The sequence below is a fragment of the Barbus barbus genome, assembly GCF_936440315.1.
Source record: "Barbus barbus genome assembly, chromosome: 2".
Classification (NCBI taxonomy): Eukaryota; Metazoa; Chordata; class Actinopteri; order Cypriniformes; family Cyprinidae; genus Barbus; species Barbus barbus.
The window spans coordinates 40,232,565-40,246,254 of record NC_136730.1 but is presented as its reverse complement, the minus strand read 5'-3'; the positions used below and the strand labels follow the sequence as shown (position 1 = coordinate 40,246,254).

Sequence of the window (13,690 nt, the reverse complement as noted above, 5' to 3'; positions counted from 1 at the left end):
TTATTTTCTTAGTCTGACCTAGTAAACCGCAAAAAAAGAAACAAACAGGAAATAATATGCTCCAATCATATAATGTGTTATGAAATGAGTTACAGAATTTACTCTGAATTGTAATTAAATTAGGGAATCATGTTAATATGAAAAATAAGTAGTTTGCTATATAAAATATCATCAAAATATCATCCTTGCCAACAGATTTTTATTTTTCAATAGACAGATTCTATTTGTTGTTTCTCAAGAGTGCCAGTAATACATCAGTTTCAATGTGTGAATTTGTGAAAGTAACGTTTACAGTCACCATTAATAATAATACGGAAAAAAATCTGATTGAATTCTTTATTGCCAATGCAGCATTCTACTCAAAATAAATAAATAAATAAACCAAATAAATGAAATAATTAGATAAAAATATGAATAAAAACGTTTAAAATCTGTCTTTGGCATACTAGGAATTAAGAATACTTAGTTAAAATAAGTAAAAATTATTCCTAATTCATTTTTAAGAGTGTTTGAGACTGTGTTTTGAGTATCTGAACATAATATAATAAAATATATACTTACTTTGTCGAAGGTGGCATCCTGTCTGACCGTCATAGCCGTACATGGCACTAGTTCTCCAGGACTGTGATCACGGGGGTCTTAACCAAGGTGTTGAAAACAGAATTAGTGGGGGTGTTGGTAGCCATGTGTCGCCATGTGCATGCCAGTCTCCATCAAAGCATGGATGACATCACCATCAATAATGGAGATAGCTCATCAATGACCAACGGGAGGGGGCTTGTGCATATAAAAAGAGGAAGAGTAGCCCCAACGCACAAATACGACACCAAACAACAGATGGACCCTCTCAGCAAAGCAGCTACAAAATACAGAAGCAGTCAAATAAAAGACAACAAGACTTGGTAAGTTTAGAGGCCAATGTCTCTATTACGGACACTCTATCTTGTAAGTTATACAACTTATCTTATCCTTAACTTATTCTACAGGTATCACTATGTTACCCATACGTTCTTTGGAGAAAATCATGCTTATTATTGTGCTGTGGGGTCTCTGCAGTTTGCTATATCTGGAGGGATTACCAATCAGGTAAGAGAGAATAGGATGCAACAAATTGGTCCATGATGTTGGTGTTGTTTTTAGTTTTGTGATTTCAATTCAAATCTGATCACTCCGTATCTCCATCTGCAACAGCAAGAGGTCAATCAGTGAAGTTCAGCTCATGCACAATGTTCGGGAGCACAAGGAGATGTTAGAAAGGCAGGACTGGCTTCAGCTGAAGCTCAACAATATCCTCATCCCCTCAATAAATGACTCCCAAAAGGAGCAAAAAGGGAAAACCAACGGCCCATCTATCAGACGTTTAAGAAAGGATGAAGGTGTGGCGTGGAACTGACATTATCAAAACTGATGTTTCTGAAAAGCTAATGAACTCTAAATAATGAAAAGTGTTTTCTCAGTAACGTCAGTGCAGGAGGACACAGTAAGTGTCAATTAAAATATACTATTGTACTCGGAGAAAGAATGTGCACTGCTTTACTAATGTCTTTTTAACTTATTTTCACATAGTTTATTTATTTATTTATTTGTAAATAAATGTAAAGCATATTGTTCAGAAACTGTGTAGGACATGCAAAGGACAATGTCTTAACCTTGTAGTAGGCCTCTCTCTGCTTTCACTGTTTTTGTTTCAGTGTAGTACCGTACTGACTTTTTAAATGTACTCTCAAGACATATTTGTATTTTTTTAGACATCCAACAATTGCACTAAAATGTGGACCAACTGGATGTGTTTAATTATATACTTCATTACAGAACAAACTAAGCAAGACTGACTTATTTTGTGTTTTTCTTTCTTTCTTTCTTTCTTTCTTTCTTTCTTTCTTTCTTTCTTTCTTTCTTTCTTTCTTTCTTTCTTTCTTTCTTTCTTTCTTTCTTTCTTTCTTTCTTTCTTTCTTTCTTTCTTTCTTTCTTTCTCCTTATGTTTAACTTCTTGTAATCTGATCAATTTTATAAAGCCCATTGACTATATGACGCAATTCTCGCGATACTTCCGCGAAGTCGCGTTTCCTGTCAGCGGTTAGTGGAGATCAAATTCGCTTTTCCAGAAAAAGCTGATGGTCTTCTTCACATTTTGATGGTTATTCTTTTCTGTTTACCTCACGGGAGAACACCAGTAATTAGCTGCTTTACAAACTATGCTCACGACACTGTAAAAAAGGTAAGAATTAATTTAATTCGTAATCTAAACGTCTGTTGTTTTGGTGGTTAGCATCGGTGGCTAGCTAACAGTCTGTAACGTCCGCTGAGGTTTTGAGTCAGATGCTTAATAACACCCCAGACATATAATCACACATTTAATTATAAATCCCTGTTTAATGAGCGAGCGAAGCTTGTCAGATAGCGTTTGTTGCTTTTGTTTTTGTTTATTGTCATGTATCGACTGGATGACTTCGATCAGTCATTGATCAGTTGGATGGATGTCAGTCCTGTCAGATCACTTTAAAAAGCTTTTTAAATTAAGTGAAACATGTTATGAAATGTCACTATTCACATATATTATAAAGTTATATAACTTACACACTTAACCCTCTGATGCATGAATTCATATTTACATAGAAAACAACGCTGTAATAACCTTTTTATTATTAAAAGTATATAATATAAAACTAAAACTGGTAGGTGTTGTTACCAGATCTTTAGAGTAAACATTAAAGCTTTAGATTAAAACATTAAGTTACATACGTTTTCCTCTGAAATGTAGGATCATTTTATGTTATATGGTAATGCAAGTTACATTTAATAAGGTTGACTAAATAACATGTTTTAACTGTATTATATATTTTTTTTCTTGTTAAAATTACTACATTTCCAAAATTTCCCAGTTTCTTTTCACTAAATAGTGTGTTTGTAATAGAATATATTATTCTGTAATCTATATTACTTGGGGCACTTTCATCATAAATGCTGTAATTGTTTTATTAAAAGGTCATAAAGAGAACAGCTATGTACAAATTTGGGAATGAGTCAAAGGGTCCCACACACTACAGGATGATAAATGTAGCAATCCACTTCCTTGTAAGTGTTTACTAAAACTACTGGTTTATCTACTTGAGGTTAAGAGTTTGTGGTTTTAAAGACTTTATAAGACCTTTGATTTATAATTCTGTGCGGCAACAATGTTTTTATTTACTTCACTGACTCCTTTGTTATCTAGAGTAGAATATATGGTATTTGGCACTGTATATAGGAGTAAGAAACTAACCAAGGCTTTATCAGAAGTCCTCAGCTATGTCTTTGCTCACTGCATGGGTGAGGAAGAAAGGGGTGGTCGCTGTCTCTCTGTATTTGTTGTTTTATTTTAAGGGACTGGTTTAAATGGACAACTATCTTTGGAATTTCCTGAGTTGTCAAAAAAACAAAAAAAAAAAGCAAGCGCTGTGCACAAATGTCTTGGCATGGGCCGATATGAGATTCTCACGGTATGATAACCTTAGATAAAAAATCATGGTTTCATGGTATCACGGTATTGCGATTACAGGTCTAAAATATGTTATTTTTAAATGTCTGGGTAAAAAAATACTTTTTTTTCCCACTGAACACAACACATTTTATTTTTAAGAAACATAGGACATTTTGGAACAGTAAACATGTCAAGCTAAATAATTAAAATAATTAAATTCTTCTTAATTAAATTAAGTGCAGTCACTTAAGTGAGCCTAAACCTGCAGCTCAACAATAATCAGAAAATAAATAAATTATATAAATTAAATAAATGAAAAAAATAAATAAATAAAATGCAGTCACTTAAAGTGGGCCTAAACCTGCAGCTCAATAATCAAAACCATAATCAAAATATAATTTCAATACGAGTTTCCTAGTCGGAAAATGTCCATACAAGGCCGTTCATGTCCAATTTCCTACTAGGAAAATCATAAATCATAACGCGTGCGCGTCTCTCTCCGTACAACACTCAAACAGCGACAAAGTTTGTTATATAAATGTCATGATTTTGAACAGATGTAAACAATGGCAGGAGCAGGGCCAGCGCCAAGGGCGGGCATTCGCAGGATGTGCCCCCCCAAACGAGTTACTGTGCCCCCCACTTTCCATCCTCTCCCCTCCCTGCTGAATGTGATCGATTTTGAAATCGAAAGTGAAATCAATTAATCAATAAGAGAGCGATTGCATGCTTTAGCGAGCATCAGCAACTGCACGTGATCACAGATTGCACGCTTCCCACCCGAAACCCCCTCCCCTCCACACACAACGTGATTTGTGCCCCCCTAGAAATTTAAATGCCCCCCTGATGGAGAACTGCTAGCACCAACCGGAGACGGAGGGGTCGTGTGACTCGCTCTTCGCTGCACACAACCGAGGGAGTCCTGCACTTTCTGTCTTTGAAGACACGTAAAAAAAACTGCTCATACCACAGAAACGGTATACCTTGAAGCCGGTTATCGTCCCATGCCTACAAATGTCTGATTCATATCCCATCTTAATGGTCATTTGTCCCAAAAGTTTTATGATTACATATGTTACACGCATAATTTGACTTTCAATGTGTCCTTACATGGTACAGTGATGTATCAGATGGTAATACAATGGTACTTTGACATTTACAGTGGTACTATGATTACTTAAACAATGGACAACCAAAAGCAGTGGGAATACAGTAGTGCTGTTTTGTTCATTTATGTTGCACAGGTGTGTATGCACACAGTGAATCAGTAGTGTGACAAACATCCGGGCCCAGGCCCCATTTCTCCTGTGGGTTACACTCATGACATCCAGTTGAATATACCCCAGGCACTTCCTGATTAACTGGAACAGATGCCGTTCAAACACACCCTTTCTCAATCCTGTGTCACCGCTCATCTGCTTCCTTATTCACTCTTTTGTTTATTTGGATATTAGTAGTCACTGTAAATATGCTACATTTCTGCCTGAGTGTCTGGCATAAACAAATATCATAAATGTGGTGTTGTGAATTAGATTAAAGGGTGTCTTGGGAATGTGTTATTTGTTTATCTGCACCCCCCCACCTCCTTTTTTTTACCTCTTCAGTGAATATGTGCTTGTTTTACAGCACACTTGCATAGGCCTAGTTGTTGTATATGACAAAAGGGTGGTATTTATGGTTACATTATAATGTAGCAATGCTTTTAGTTCTGAACTGTCTCATGTAAAAAGTTCTGGCAGTCCTGTTTTTGATTTTTCTGGATTCTCTGTTTTATGATTTATTACAAATTTATAAATTGAAACTATGATGATGAAAAAAACAATCTTAACAATAAATCAGTCTTTCTGAGCAATGCACCAGCATTTTACTGAAATAAAAACATGAATGAAAAAATATTTTGATTTTGACTAGATGAATAGCTAATAATAATAATAATAATGTTTCTTGAACAGCAAAGCAGCATATTGGAATGATTTCTGAAGGATCTTGTGACACTGAAGACTGGAGTAATGATACTGAAAATTCAGCTTTGATCACAGGAATAAATTACATTTTAAAATATATTCAAATAGAAATGATTTGAAATAGTAAAAATATTTCACTGTTATTGCTTTTGCTGTATTTTGGATCAAAGCCTAAATGCAGGCTTGGTGAGCAGAAGAGGATTCTTTAAAAACAATAAAAATCTTACTGTTGAAAAACTTTTGAATAGTAGTGTATAGTGCATTTAGAACTGAGCACATGATATGAACTGTGAGGAGCCTAAATATTCCCACCCCTATCAGAACGTTTCTGTTTTTATTTTGATATTCTGTTTTAATTTTAGTTTGAATTTTTTTACTAAACTTTTTTTTTTCAATATATATATTAGCCTAGTTGACATTATTTAAAAATGTCTGTATAATATTTATTAATTATTTCCATTTGTTATCTTATTAGATTATTAAATTAAATGAGAAATGTTTCCTTAATACATTTTTTTTTTTTTTTTTTTTTTTTTTTTAGTTATTGTTTATTTTATTTCAAGTAACAAAAATGCTTTTTTATGGTCTTAGTCAACTATAATGATTCTGATCTCAGTCTTACTATGCAGATATGTGAACAATCCTGACATTTGCTCTCTGTGGTGTTGTGGGAGCCATTTCTCTTTAAATTACATGGGGAGTTCATTCCTCTTGAGAGTCACTGAATTATGACTCTGGATCTTGTCTTCAGAGGTGTTTTCTGAGGTCTCTCGCTCTTTTTCGCTTCCCACAGTGGCCAGATGTGTTAGACTGTCCAGGTGAAAATGAACATGCATGGTGCCAGTGGAGGCTGTGACCGATCCAGAGACCGACGTCGCTCCAGCGATCGCTCTCGGGACTCTTCACACGAGCGTGGAGAAGGCCAGCTCACACCCTGTATTCGCAACGTGACCTCACCCACACGCCAACACAACAGCGGTGAGAAAATGCTTTTTGTCATTTAGGTCCGTTGTGGCTCTTCATGTAAGTTCCATGGTTTGTCATCATGTCATATGTGTCACGTGAGCAGATCGCGAGGGCGGCTCATCGCGGCCCAGCAGCCCCAGACCTCAGAGGATCTCTCCCAGCAGCAGCAGCAGTGGGGTGGCCAGCAGCCGCAACAGTAGCTTGTCCAGCTCGGAGGGCACATACAAGAGCATGGTCCCCGGTGAGATGGTCTTCGTCTACGAGAATGTCAAAGATGGAGCCCGCAGCATCCGCACATCAGAGAAGGTCACGCTTATTGTGGACAACACTCGCTTCGTAGTGGACTCCTCGATTTTCACAGCACAGCCCAACACCATGCTGGGCAGGTTAGAAGCAGACCAATCATCTGTCAAAGAGTTCTGTCTTGAAGGTGTCTAATCACCTTCATGTCATTTAAAACATGTATGACCACATTTACACCTAGTTTGAAGATTCATTTTATCAGATCTGATAAATACAAGTAGGGTGCAAATCGTTTTGTGATCTAATCACTCACAACACATTCAGAGGCTGTCGAAAATATTTGTGAGCACATTTGTAGGGCTAATGCTAATCTGCCTGCTGGTTTCCCAGAAAAACATTTTGAAATGTGATCTGAATGCATATAGGACATGTTACTCAGGGTTTTCAAATAAAAAAATTTGAAGACCTGCACATATAAAATGAATATCGTTTGTTCATACAGAACAAACCTGTAGTCTCCAAATAAATCATGCATCTAATCATTATTTTACTTGATTAAACAGTCTCTGTAACACATTCAACAGGGATGTTTTATTCAAAATAAAAGTTGCATATAAAATAAAATAAAATCAGTGCATATGAATTAGAGGTTGATCCGTATTGTATTTTGCAAATAGTAACATTTCAAGAGTTTTTACTGTGCTCACATTTATATCATTTTGTTGTCTTCTGCAGTTTCACATTGTGCTGTATCCAATTCCTGTTTTTCCATACCTAAGTGTAAAGCGATAGATCACCCCAAAATTCTCTCAACATCATCCTCATGTTGTTCCAAACCCATAAGACATTATTTAATCTTTGAAACACAAATTAAGATATTTTTAATGAAACATGTTTTTGTCCATCTATTGAAAGTCCAAGTAACCAAAAAAAGCCTTCCACAAGTTCATATGAATCAAGCAATCTGAACAGATTTAATTTAGGCTTATCTAAACAATGATTGACACACACAGCACATGACGATGGTTAAAAACTCATGTATCGTGTGCGTCAAGCACTAGAACAGTTTCTTCATAAGATTCACATGGATTTTTTTTTTTTGCCATGCCTTTTATAACCCGTTTAAATCTTTTAAGTTTTGTTTGCGGGGACTTTCAATAGAGGGACAGAGAATAGATAATGACAGAATTAACCATTTAACATATCTCAGCCTTAAAATAATCTGCAATCTGTCAATTTCTAATACATATTTCTGTTGTGGTTTCTGAAAAACTTGTTTGGTTTTTTTGGTAGAATGTTTGGGTCTGGACGGGAACACAATTTCACCCGGCCCAATGAGAAAGGAGAATATGAGGTGGCAGAGGGCATCAGCTCCACTGTATTTAGAGCCATTCTGGTAGGTCACTCAACATCTCACCTTAACTTTCTCACTGCACACATTAAAGTGCCCCTATTATGCCTTTTCGAATATTACCTTTCACGCAGTGTGTCATGTAGCAGTATGTGAACATAAAATTTCTGTAAAGTTGTGAAGCCGAAAGTGCACGATATATAAAGTTATTGTCTATCAAAAAAAAGAGTCGACTCGTAATCGCCTAAACGAGTCGTTAGGAATGCGAATCTTATTCTGTTATGGCTGTACGTCACAAAGTAATACATTTGCATAATGTCCGCCCATGAGCTGCCATTCGCGCTGTACGCGGTAGACCAATCACAAAGGACTGCGCCATCTGACCAATCACAGCAGCGAGTGCTCACGGAAAGAAGGGGTTTAGAGAGACTGATTCTTCGAACTGCTTCGCACGAGTCGTTTAGGAATCATTTAGAAATTAGGTCAAATTAAAGCTATTTTTTGAGAAAACTAAACCGTTTTTTGACCTTGGATGCATGTAGACTCATAAAACAATATTAGCAACCTTAAAAATGGCATAATAGGGGCACTTTAAAGCTGGTCAATGCTGCAGTTGGACAAAATACATGTAGAGAATGATTCATTTTATATGTGATACCTGTTACTTGTCCTGCATGGTGGTGCTTGTGCGATATGCGACCCACTTAAGAAGCTCCAGTCTGTCACAAATCCTTAGCTTTGGTTACAGAAAGAAATATTTTATCCTAAGCATCTTTTAACAAGGAAATGCCAAATGGACTCTTGTGTTTAGATAGCAGGAGAAATGACAACATTTTGTGCTTATTAATTTGGAGACAGTGCACTGATAAAGTCTAATAGTTGATTTGTATGGGTAAATTAGTATTTGAGACAGGTGTCACTGTGGGCTGCTTCGGCTCTGGGAACATCTCATAATGAGCTTCCAGCAACAGCTTTTAAATAACGACGTTAAGTGCAGCATAAGCCTGTCATCAGCTTTGTTGTATATCCTGCTGTAATGATCTTTCGCGGCAGTGTCTGTTATGTGTCTCAGGACACTGTTCATTGTGCTGCTGTAGCTCAGAGTGTTGTATACAATCAATAAAATCAGATGAGTGCATTCAAACAATGACACTGACTAGTAATCCAGAGAGAGGATGTTGTGTGAAAATTTTCATGTAATGGATGCTAACCAATAAATAACTGATATTGAAGTTTTATGCTTTACGTAAATAATAATAATGAAATATTTTTAAATACTGCAAGCAAACTCAAAGGTGCAATAGGTGAATGTCTTCAGAAACATTTTTTGTTATGCTGGTTGAAAGTCACTTGACATCCCGATAGCAATCATTAAGTTAAGTGGTCTAAATCTATCTGTATTTATATATATATATATATACACTGTGGAAGGCCTAGGACCAAGAACTGTTCATCTCGTTCCGAGCATTTTCATTGAATTTCCTTCCTGCCTGTCAACATATTTGAAAACCTTCGCGCAGACAGGATACGTCATCAGCGCGTTCACGTACGCTATGCAGACAGAGCGAGAATGGCAAGCAAACATCAACAACGTGGTCGTCCTTCCTGGTACTGTAGGACTTTTACTAACTGTACTATAAAGTTTTCTCACCAGTGAATGACATATGATGTATTGTAGTGATGTTTACATTGGTCGTCTGGTCTGTGTGCGTTTATGCCTTCAGGAGGCGTGGCTTTGGACGGCGATTTGCATGGAGGGCGGGACGTTCGCTTTCAGTGCTATCAGGCTAAAGTTAGCATTTTCCAAGATGTCCTACTGCACCTTTAAGATTACAAAAGCAATACAAAAAATTGGCTATTTATTATGATATTTGCTAAAGATTATATTTAACTGTTATTAAATTATTGGTGTTTTTAAAGATTAACTTTAAGTTAGAGATTATTGCTTGAAGTAAGAAAATATTTACAATATTACAATACATTTTCTGTCGAATTAAAAAATCTGTGATATCAGCCAGTAACTGATAGGTTATTGATATATTGTGCGTCCGTAGTGTTAGGTTCAAAATGATTAGCACTAGAGTGAGCAGCAGTGCACGTGAATCTGCCTTACATCCATGTTTTTCTTTAAGCGATGCAGCTTCTGTAATGGCATCTTTTGTGTTGTCTGTTCTTTCTGTAACTGGCAGGATTACTATAAATCTGGGATAATCCGTTGTCCTGATGGAATCTCCATTCCCGAGCTGAGGGAAGCGTGCGACTATCTGTGCATCTCTTTTGACTACAGTACTATCAAGTGCCGAGACCTGAGTGAGTAATTCCTGAAATGCCCTTCCTGATACGCGAGACTCACATTAAGGGAATAGTTCACCCAAAAATAAAAATTTGCTGAAAATTTACACACCCTCAAGCCATCCAAGATGTAGCGTTTGGTTCTTCATCAGAACAGATTTGGCGAAATGTAGCATTACATCACTTGGATCCTCTGCAGTGAATGGGTGCCGTCAGAATGAGAGTCCAAACAGCTGATAAAAACATCACATAAGGCATTTTAGAAGATAGAGGACTATTTTTCGTTTTTGGATGAACTATTTTTTTATTCTTCTGTCAGTGTCCATATCAGTACTGTGATCTAACAACTATGGTATTTTAACAATGTTTTCTGCCTCATATTTCACAAAATGCCAGATTTGCCACCCTTGCCTGTTTTCCTCAGGTTTTTGTTTATTGACCAGGTTTGTCTCTTCAGGTGCCCTGATGCATGAACTGTCCAATGACGGCGCTCGGCGGCAGTTTGAGTTCTATCTGGAGGAGATGGTGCTTCCTCTGATGGTGGCAAGCGCTCAGAGCGGAGAGAGGGAGTGTCACATAGTTGTACTCACAGATGATGATGTGGTGGACTGGGACGAGGAGTACCCACCTCAGATGGGAGAGGAGTATTCACAAAGTAATCACACACACTTCTGTATTATCCTGAAAACATTTCAGAAGTGTTTTTAGTGATGCACTGAAATGTATTTTTTTACCGAAACTGAAAATATAGTTTATTTAATAATCAAATAAGTAATAAAATGTATTTAAATAGCAGGACTCCAATAAAAACTGAACAAGTCAAGTCACACAGTTTTATATCAATATTTTAATTATATATTTATGTACTCCAATTCATGGTTAAAATCTACACACTTTTAAACGGTGGCTGTAATTAAAAAGTTAATGAATGAAATTAAATAATGAAGAGTAAAATGTAATGAATATGTAGTATAGTACATCTGTTTAGCAAAATGCTCCTCTTTAAAGTTATTTTTTTAGCTAATTAATAAACTGGACATTGAATTGCATTCCTTATGTAAATGTAACTTTACATGACATTGTTTACAAACTGTTTAGTGATGTCTTGTGGTTGAAAACTGAGCAATTATTGAGCTTATTGCGATTATAGACCTCAGCCAGGTTGGCAGCTTATTTAATTTTTGATACAAATAAAAACAAGTCTGTGAGGGACAGAAGTATAGTGCGTTCAATGGTCTGTATGCTTTTTAACAACAGACTGAAACATCTTACCTCAGACAAAAAACATTTTGAAAGTTGTAAGTTGGCAAAAAGTATGTGATCTATTTTTGGCTGCCAAAATTTCAGTGCATCTGCATTGATTTTGACTGAAGCTTCAGCAAATATATTAAAACTATTTTTTTTTCTCCCCTTTTAGTTATCTACAGTACAAAATTGTATCGTTTCTTCAAGTACATTGAAAACCGCGATGTAGCCAAATCAGTTTTAAAAGAGCGAGGACTGAAGAAAATTAGACTGGGTATCGAAGGTAAGAATCCTTTGTCTTTCGTACTATTTTTACAACATTGCATATTTGACTGAACAGGTACAATCTCATTTTAACAATTTAAAGGGATAGTTTACCCAAAAATGTTTATTCTCTGAAGTAGCAATGAATGCAATGGCCAAATTTTGCCGATCAGTCTTCCTCTAGACCAGGGGTAGGCAACGTCCGTCCTGGAGTGCCGCTGTCCTGTAGAGTTTAGCTCCAACCCTAATCAAACACACCTGAGCAAACTAATCAAGGTCTTCGCAATTACTCGGGCTATGTGCAGGTGAGGATTTCTTTCAGGGTTGGAGCTAAACTCTGCAGGACATCTGCACTCCAGGACCGATGTTGCCTAGCCCTGCTCTAGACGAAAGGTGCCATATTTGATTTTAAAGGTTCAAGTAAGGGCAAGGGCAATGTTTTACAATGATGATGACCCACATCAGAAGATCACAACTTTTGAATATCAAATCTACATCTGTAGGTTATCCAACATACAAAGAGAAAGTGAAAAAGCGCCCCGGCGGCCGGCCTGAAGTCATCTACAACTACGTCCAAAGACCCTTCATCCGCATGTCCTGGGAGAAGGAGGAAGGCAAGAGTCGACACGTGGACTTCCAGTGCGTGAAGAGCAAGTCCATCACGAACCTGGCAGCGGCTGCGGCAGACATTCCCCAGGACCAGCTTGTGGTGATGAATCCTGGACCACAAGTGGATGAACTGGACATTCTTCCCAACCCTCCCCCCGGCCACCACTACAGCAACAACTTCAACAACGAGCCTGACCCTGATGCCCCCTCACCTGCCGTCTGAGAGCAGACGTCCCTTCACAGCATGCTGCAGCATGAACCAGAGTGACACTATAACCAGATTGCCTTCTGCACCTCCTCCACAGCCTTAGAGCCTCAACGGTCTAGTTACTGTATTTAAAAAAAAAAAGAAAAAAAAAAAAAAACAACATCATGGACTTGGGATACTGGCATGGGCAGTGCTCTCCTGTTCAGTCTTCGCTGTTCTCTTTTTTTACTTGACCAAAGGAAATTTATTTTTGTTTGTTTGAAATGAAGTTAGCAACCTCACTTCTTTTGTAATTGGGCCTGTTATATGATTATAATTATTACTATTGTTCTTTTCCATTTTACTAGATTATTAGTGCAATGAGCTGAATTATTATACTTTTGAAGTTCTTTACACTTGATGCATTTGGGTTTGGTGCCACTTCTTCTTTTGGAAAGCTCTCCCCTTGATCTCCTGAAACTCCTCCAGTGTCTCCACAGGAGGTCCATTTGCCTGGTGAATGAATGCAGTGTTTTTCTTAGATCGACCTTAATTTATCTGCTCAAGATCTGTCTGTTCAAGCGCTTGAAAATCATTCTATTAATAAAGATATATAATGTAATGTACAGTGTTTGACGTGAAGTTTGATTGTGTAACACATGGGGCAAAAATAGTTCGTTACATAATAGATGCAGAGGATTTGAGAACCAAAATGCATTGCAATAGAATTGGCTAGAGCCATTTTACCATCTGTACACTTTTGAGCAACACTTCAGAAATCAAGGGAATACTTGGTATTAAGTTGTCCTTGGATTGGTATTACTTGGTATTATCCACTTGTCACACTTTCAGGTGCACGTGCTAAGTTAATCACAAACTCTGGTTCAAACTCATCAGTATGGTCCGAAAAAGTGAACTTATCCAGAGAGCGGCAGTTCTATGCCTTGTTGATGCCAGAGGTCAGAGGAGAATGGCCAGACTAGTTCAAGCTGATTGAAAGACACAGTAACTCAAATTACAATTCATTGCAAACAAGGTATGTAGAAGAGCATCTCTGAATGCACAACGTATTGATCCTTAAAGCAGATGGGCCCCAGCAGCAGAAGACC

General features: G+C 37.2%; 2 protein-coding genes across 3 annotated transcripts; both read left to right on the top strand.

The window, feature by feature from the left end:
- Positions 1–994: 994 nt before the first annotated feature.
- Positions 995–1,393, top strand: LOC306881617 (parathyroid hormone-like; the record flags this gene model as incomplete). The annotated part of the gene is made up of 2 exons (XM_079435784.1): positions 995–1,086; positions 1,192–1,393. The coding sequence occupies 2 exons, from the start codon at positions 995–997 to the stop codon at positions 1,391–1,393; spliced, it is 294 nt and encodes a 97-aa protein (XP_079291910.1).
- A 661-nt stretch (positions 1,394–2,054) lies between these two features.
- LOC306878629 (BTB/POZ domain-containing protein 10-like) lies at positions 2,055–13,208 on the top strand. Of its 2 annotated transcripts, XM_079431075.1 has the most exons (10): positions 2,055–2,218; positions 6,218–6,402; positions 6,494–6,776; positions 7,927–8,029; positions 9,505–9,592; positions 9,709–9,776; positions 10,174–10,294; positions 10,734–10,931; positions 11,694–11,804; positions 12,289–13,208. In XM_079431075.1, the coding sequence occupies exons 2-10, from the start codon at positions 6,249–6,251 to the stop codon at positions 12,615–12,617; spliced, it is 1,455 nt and encodes a 484-aa protein (XP_079287201.1). In that variant the 5' UTR covers positions 2,055–2,218; positions 6,218–6,248; the 3' UTR covers positions 12,618–13,208. The 2 variants fall into 2 exon arrangements, with proteins under 2 accessions (XP_079287201.1, XP_079287202.1); XM_079431076.1 differs by lacking the exons at positions 9,505–9,592; positions 9,709–9,776.
- Positions 13,209–13,690: the final 482 nt, after the last annotated feature.

Excerpts from the sequence above, each read along its gene's own strand:
- LOC306878629 (XM_079431075.1), top strand. The coding sequence starts at position 6,249 with ATGAACATGCATGGTGCCAGTGGAGGCTGTGACCGATCCAGAGACCGA. Across the intron at positions 6,403-6,493 it reads CACACGCCAACACAACAGCG|ATCGCGAGGGCGGCTCATCG; the intron begins GTGAGAAAATGC and ends TCACGTGAGCAG. Across the intron at positions 6,777-7,926 it reads CCCAACACCATGCTGGGCAG|AATGTTTGGGTCTGGACGGG; the intron begins GTTAGAAGCAGA and ends TTTTTTTGGTAG.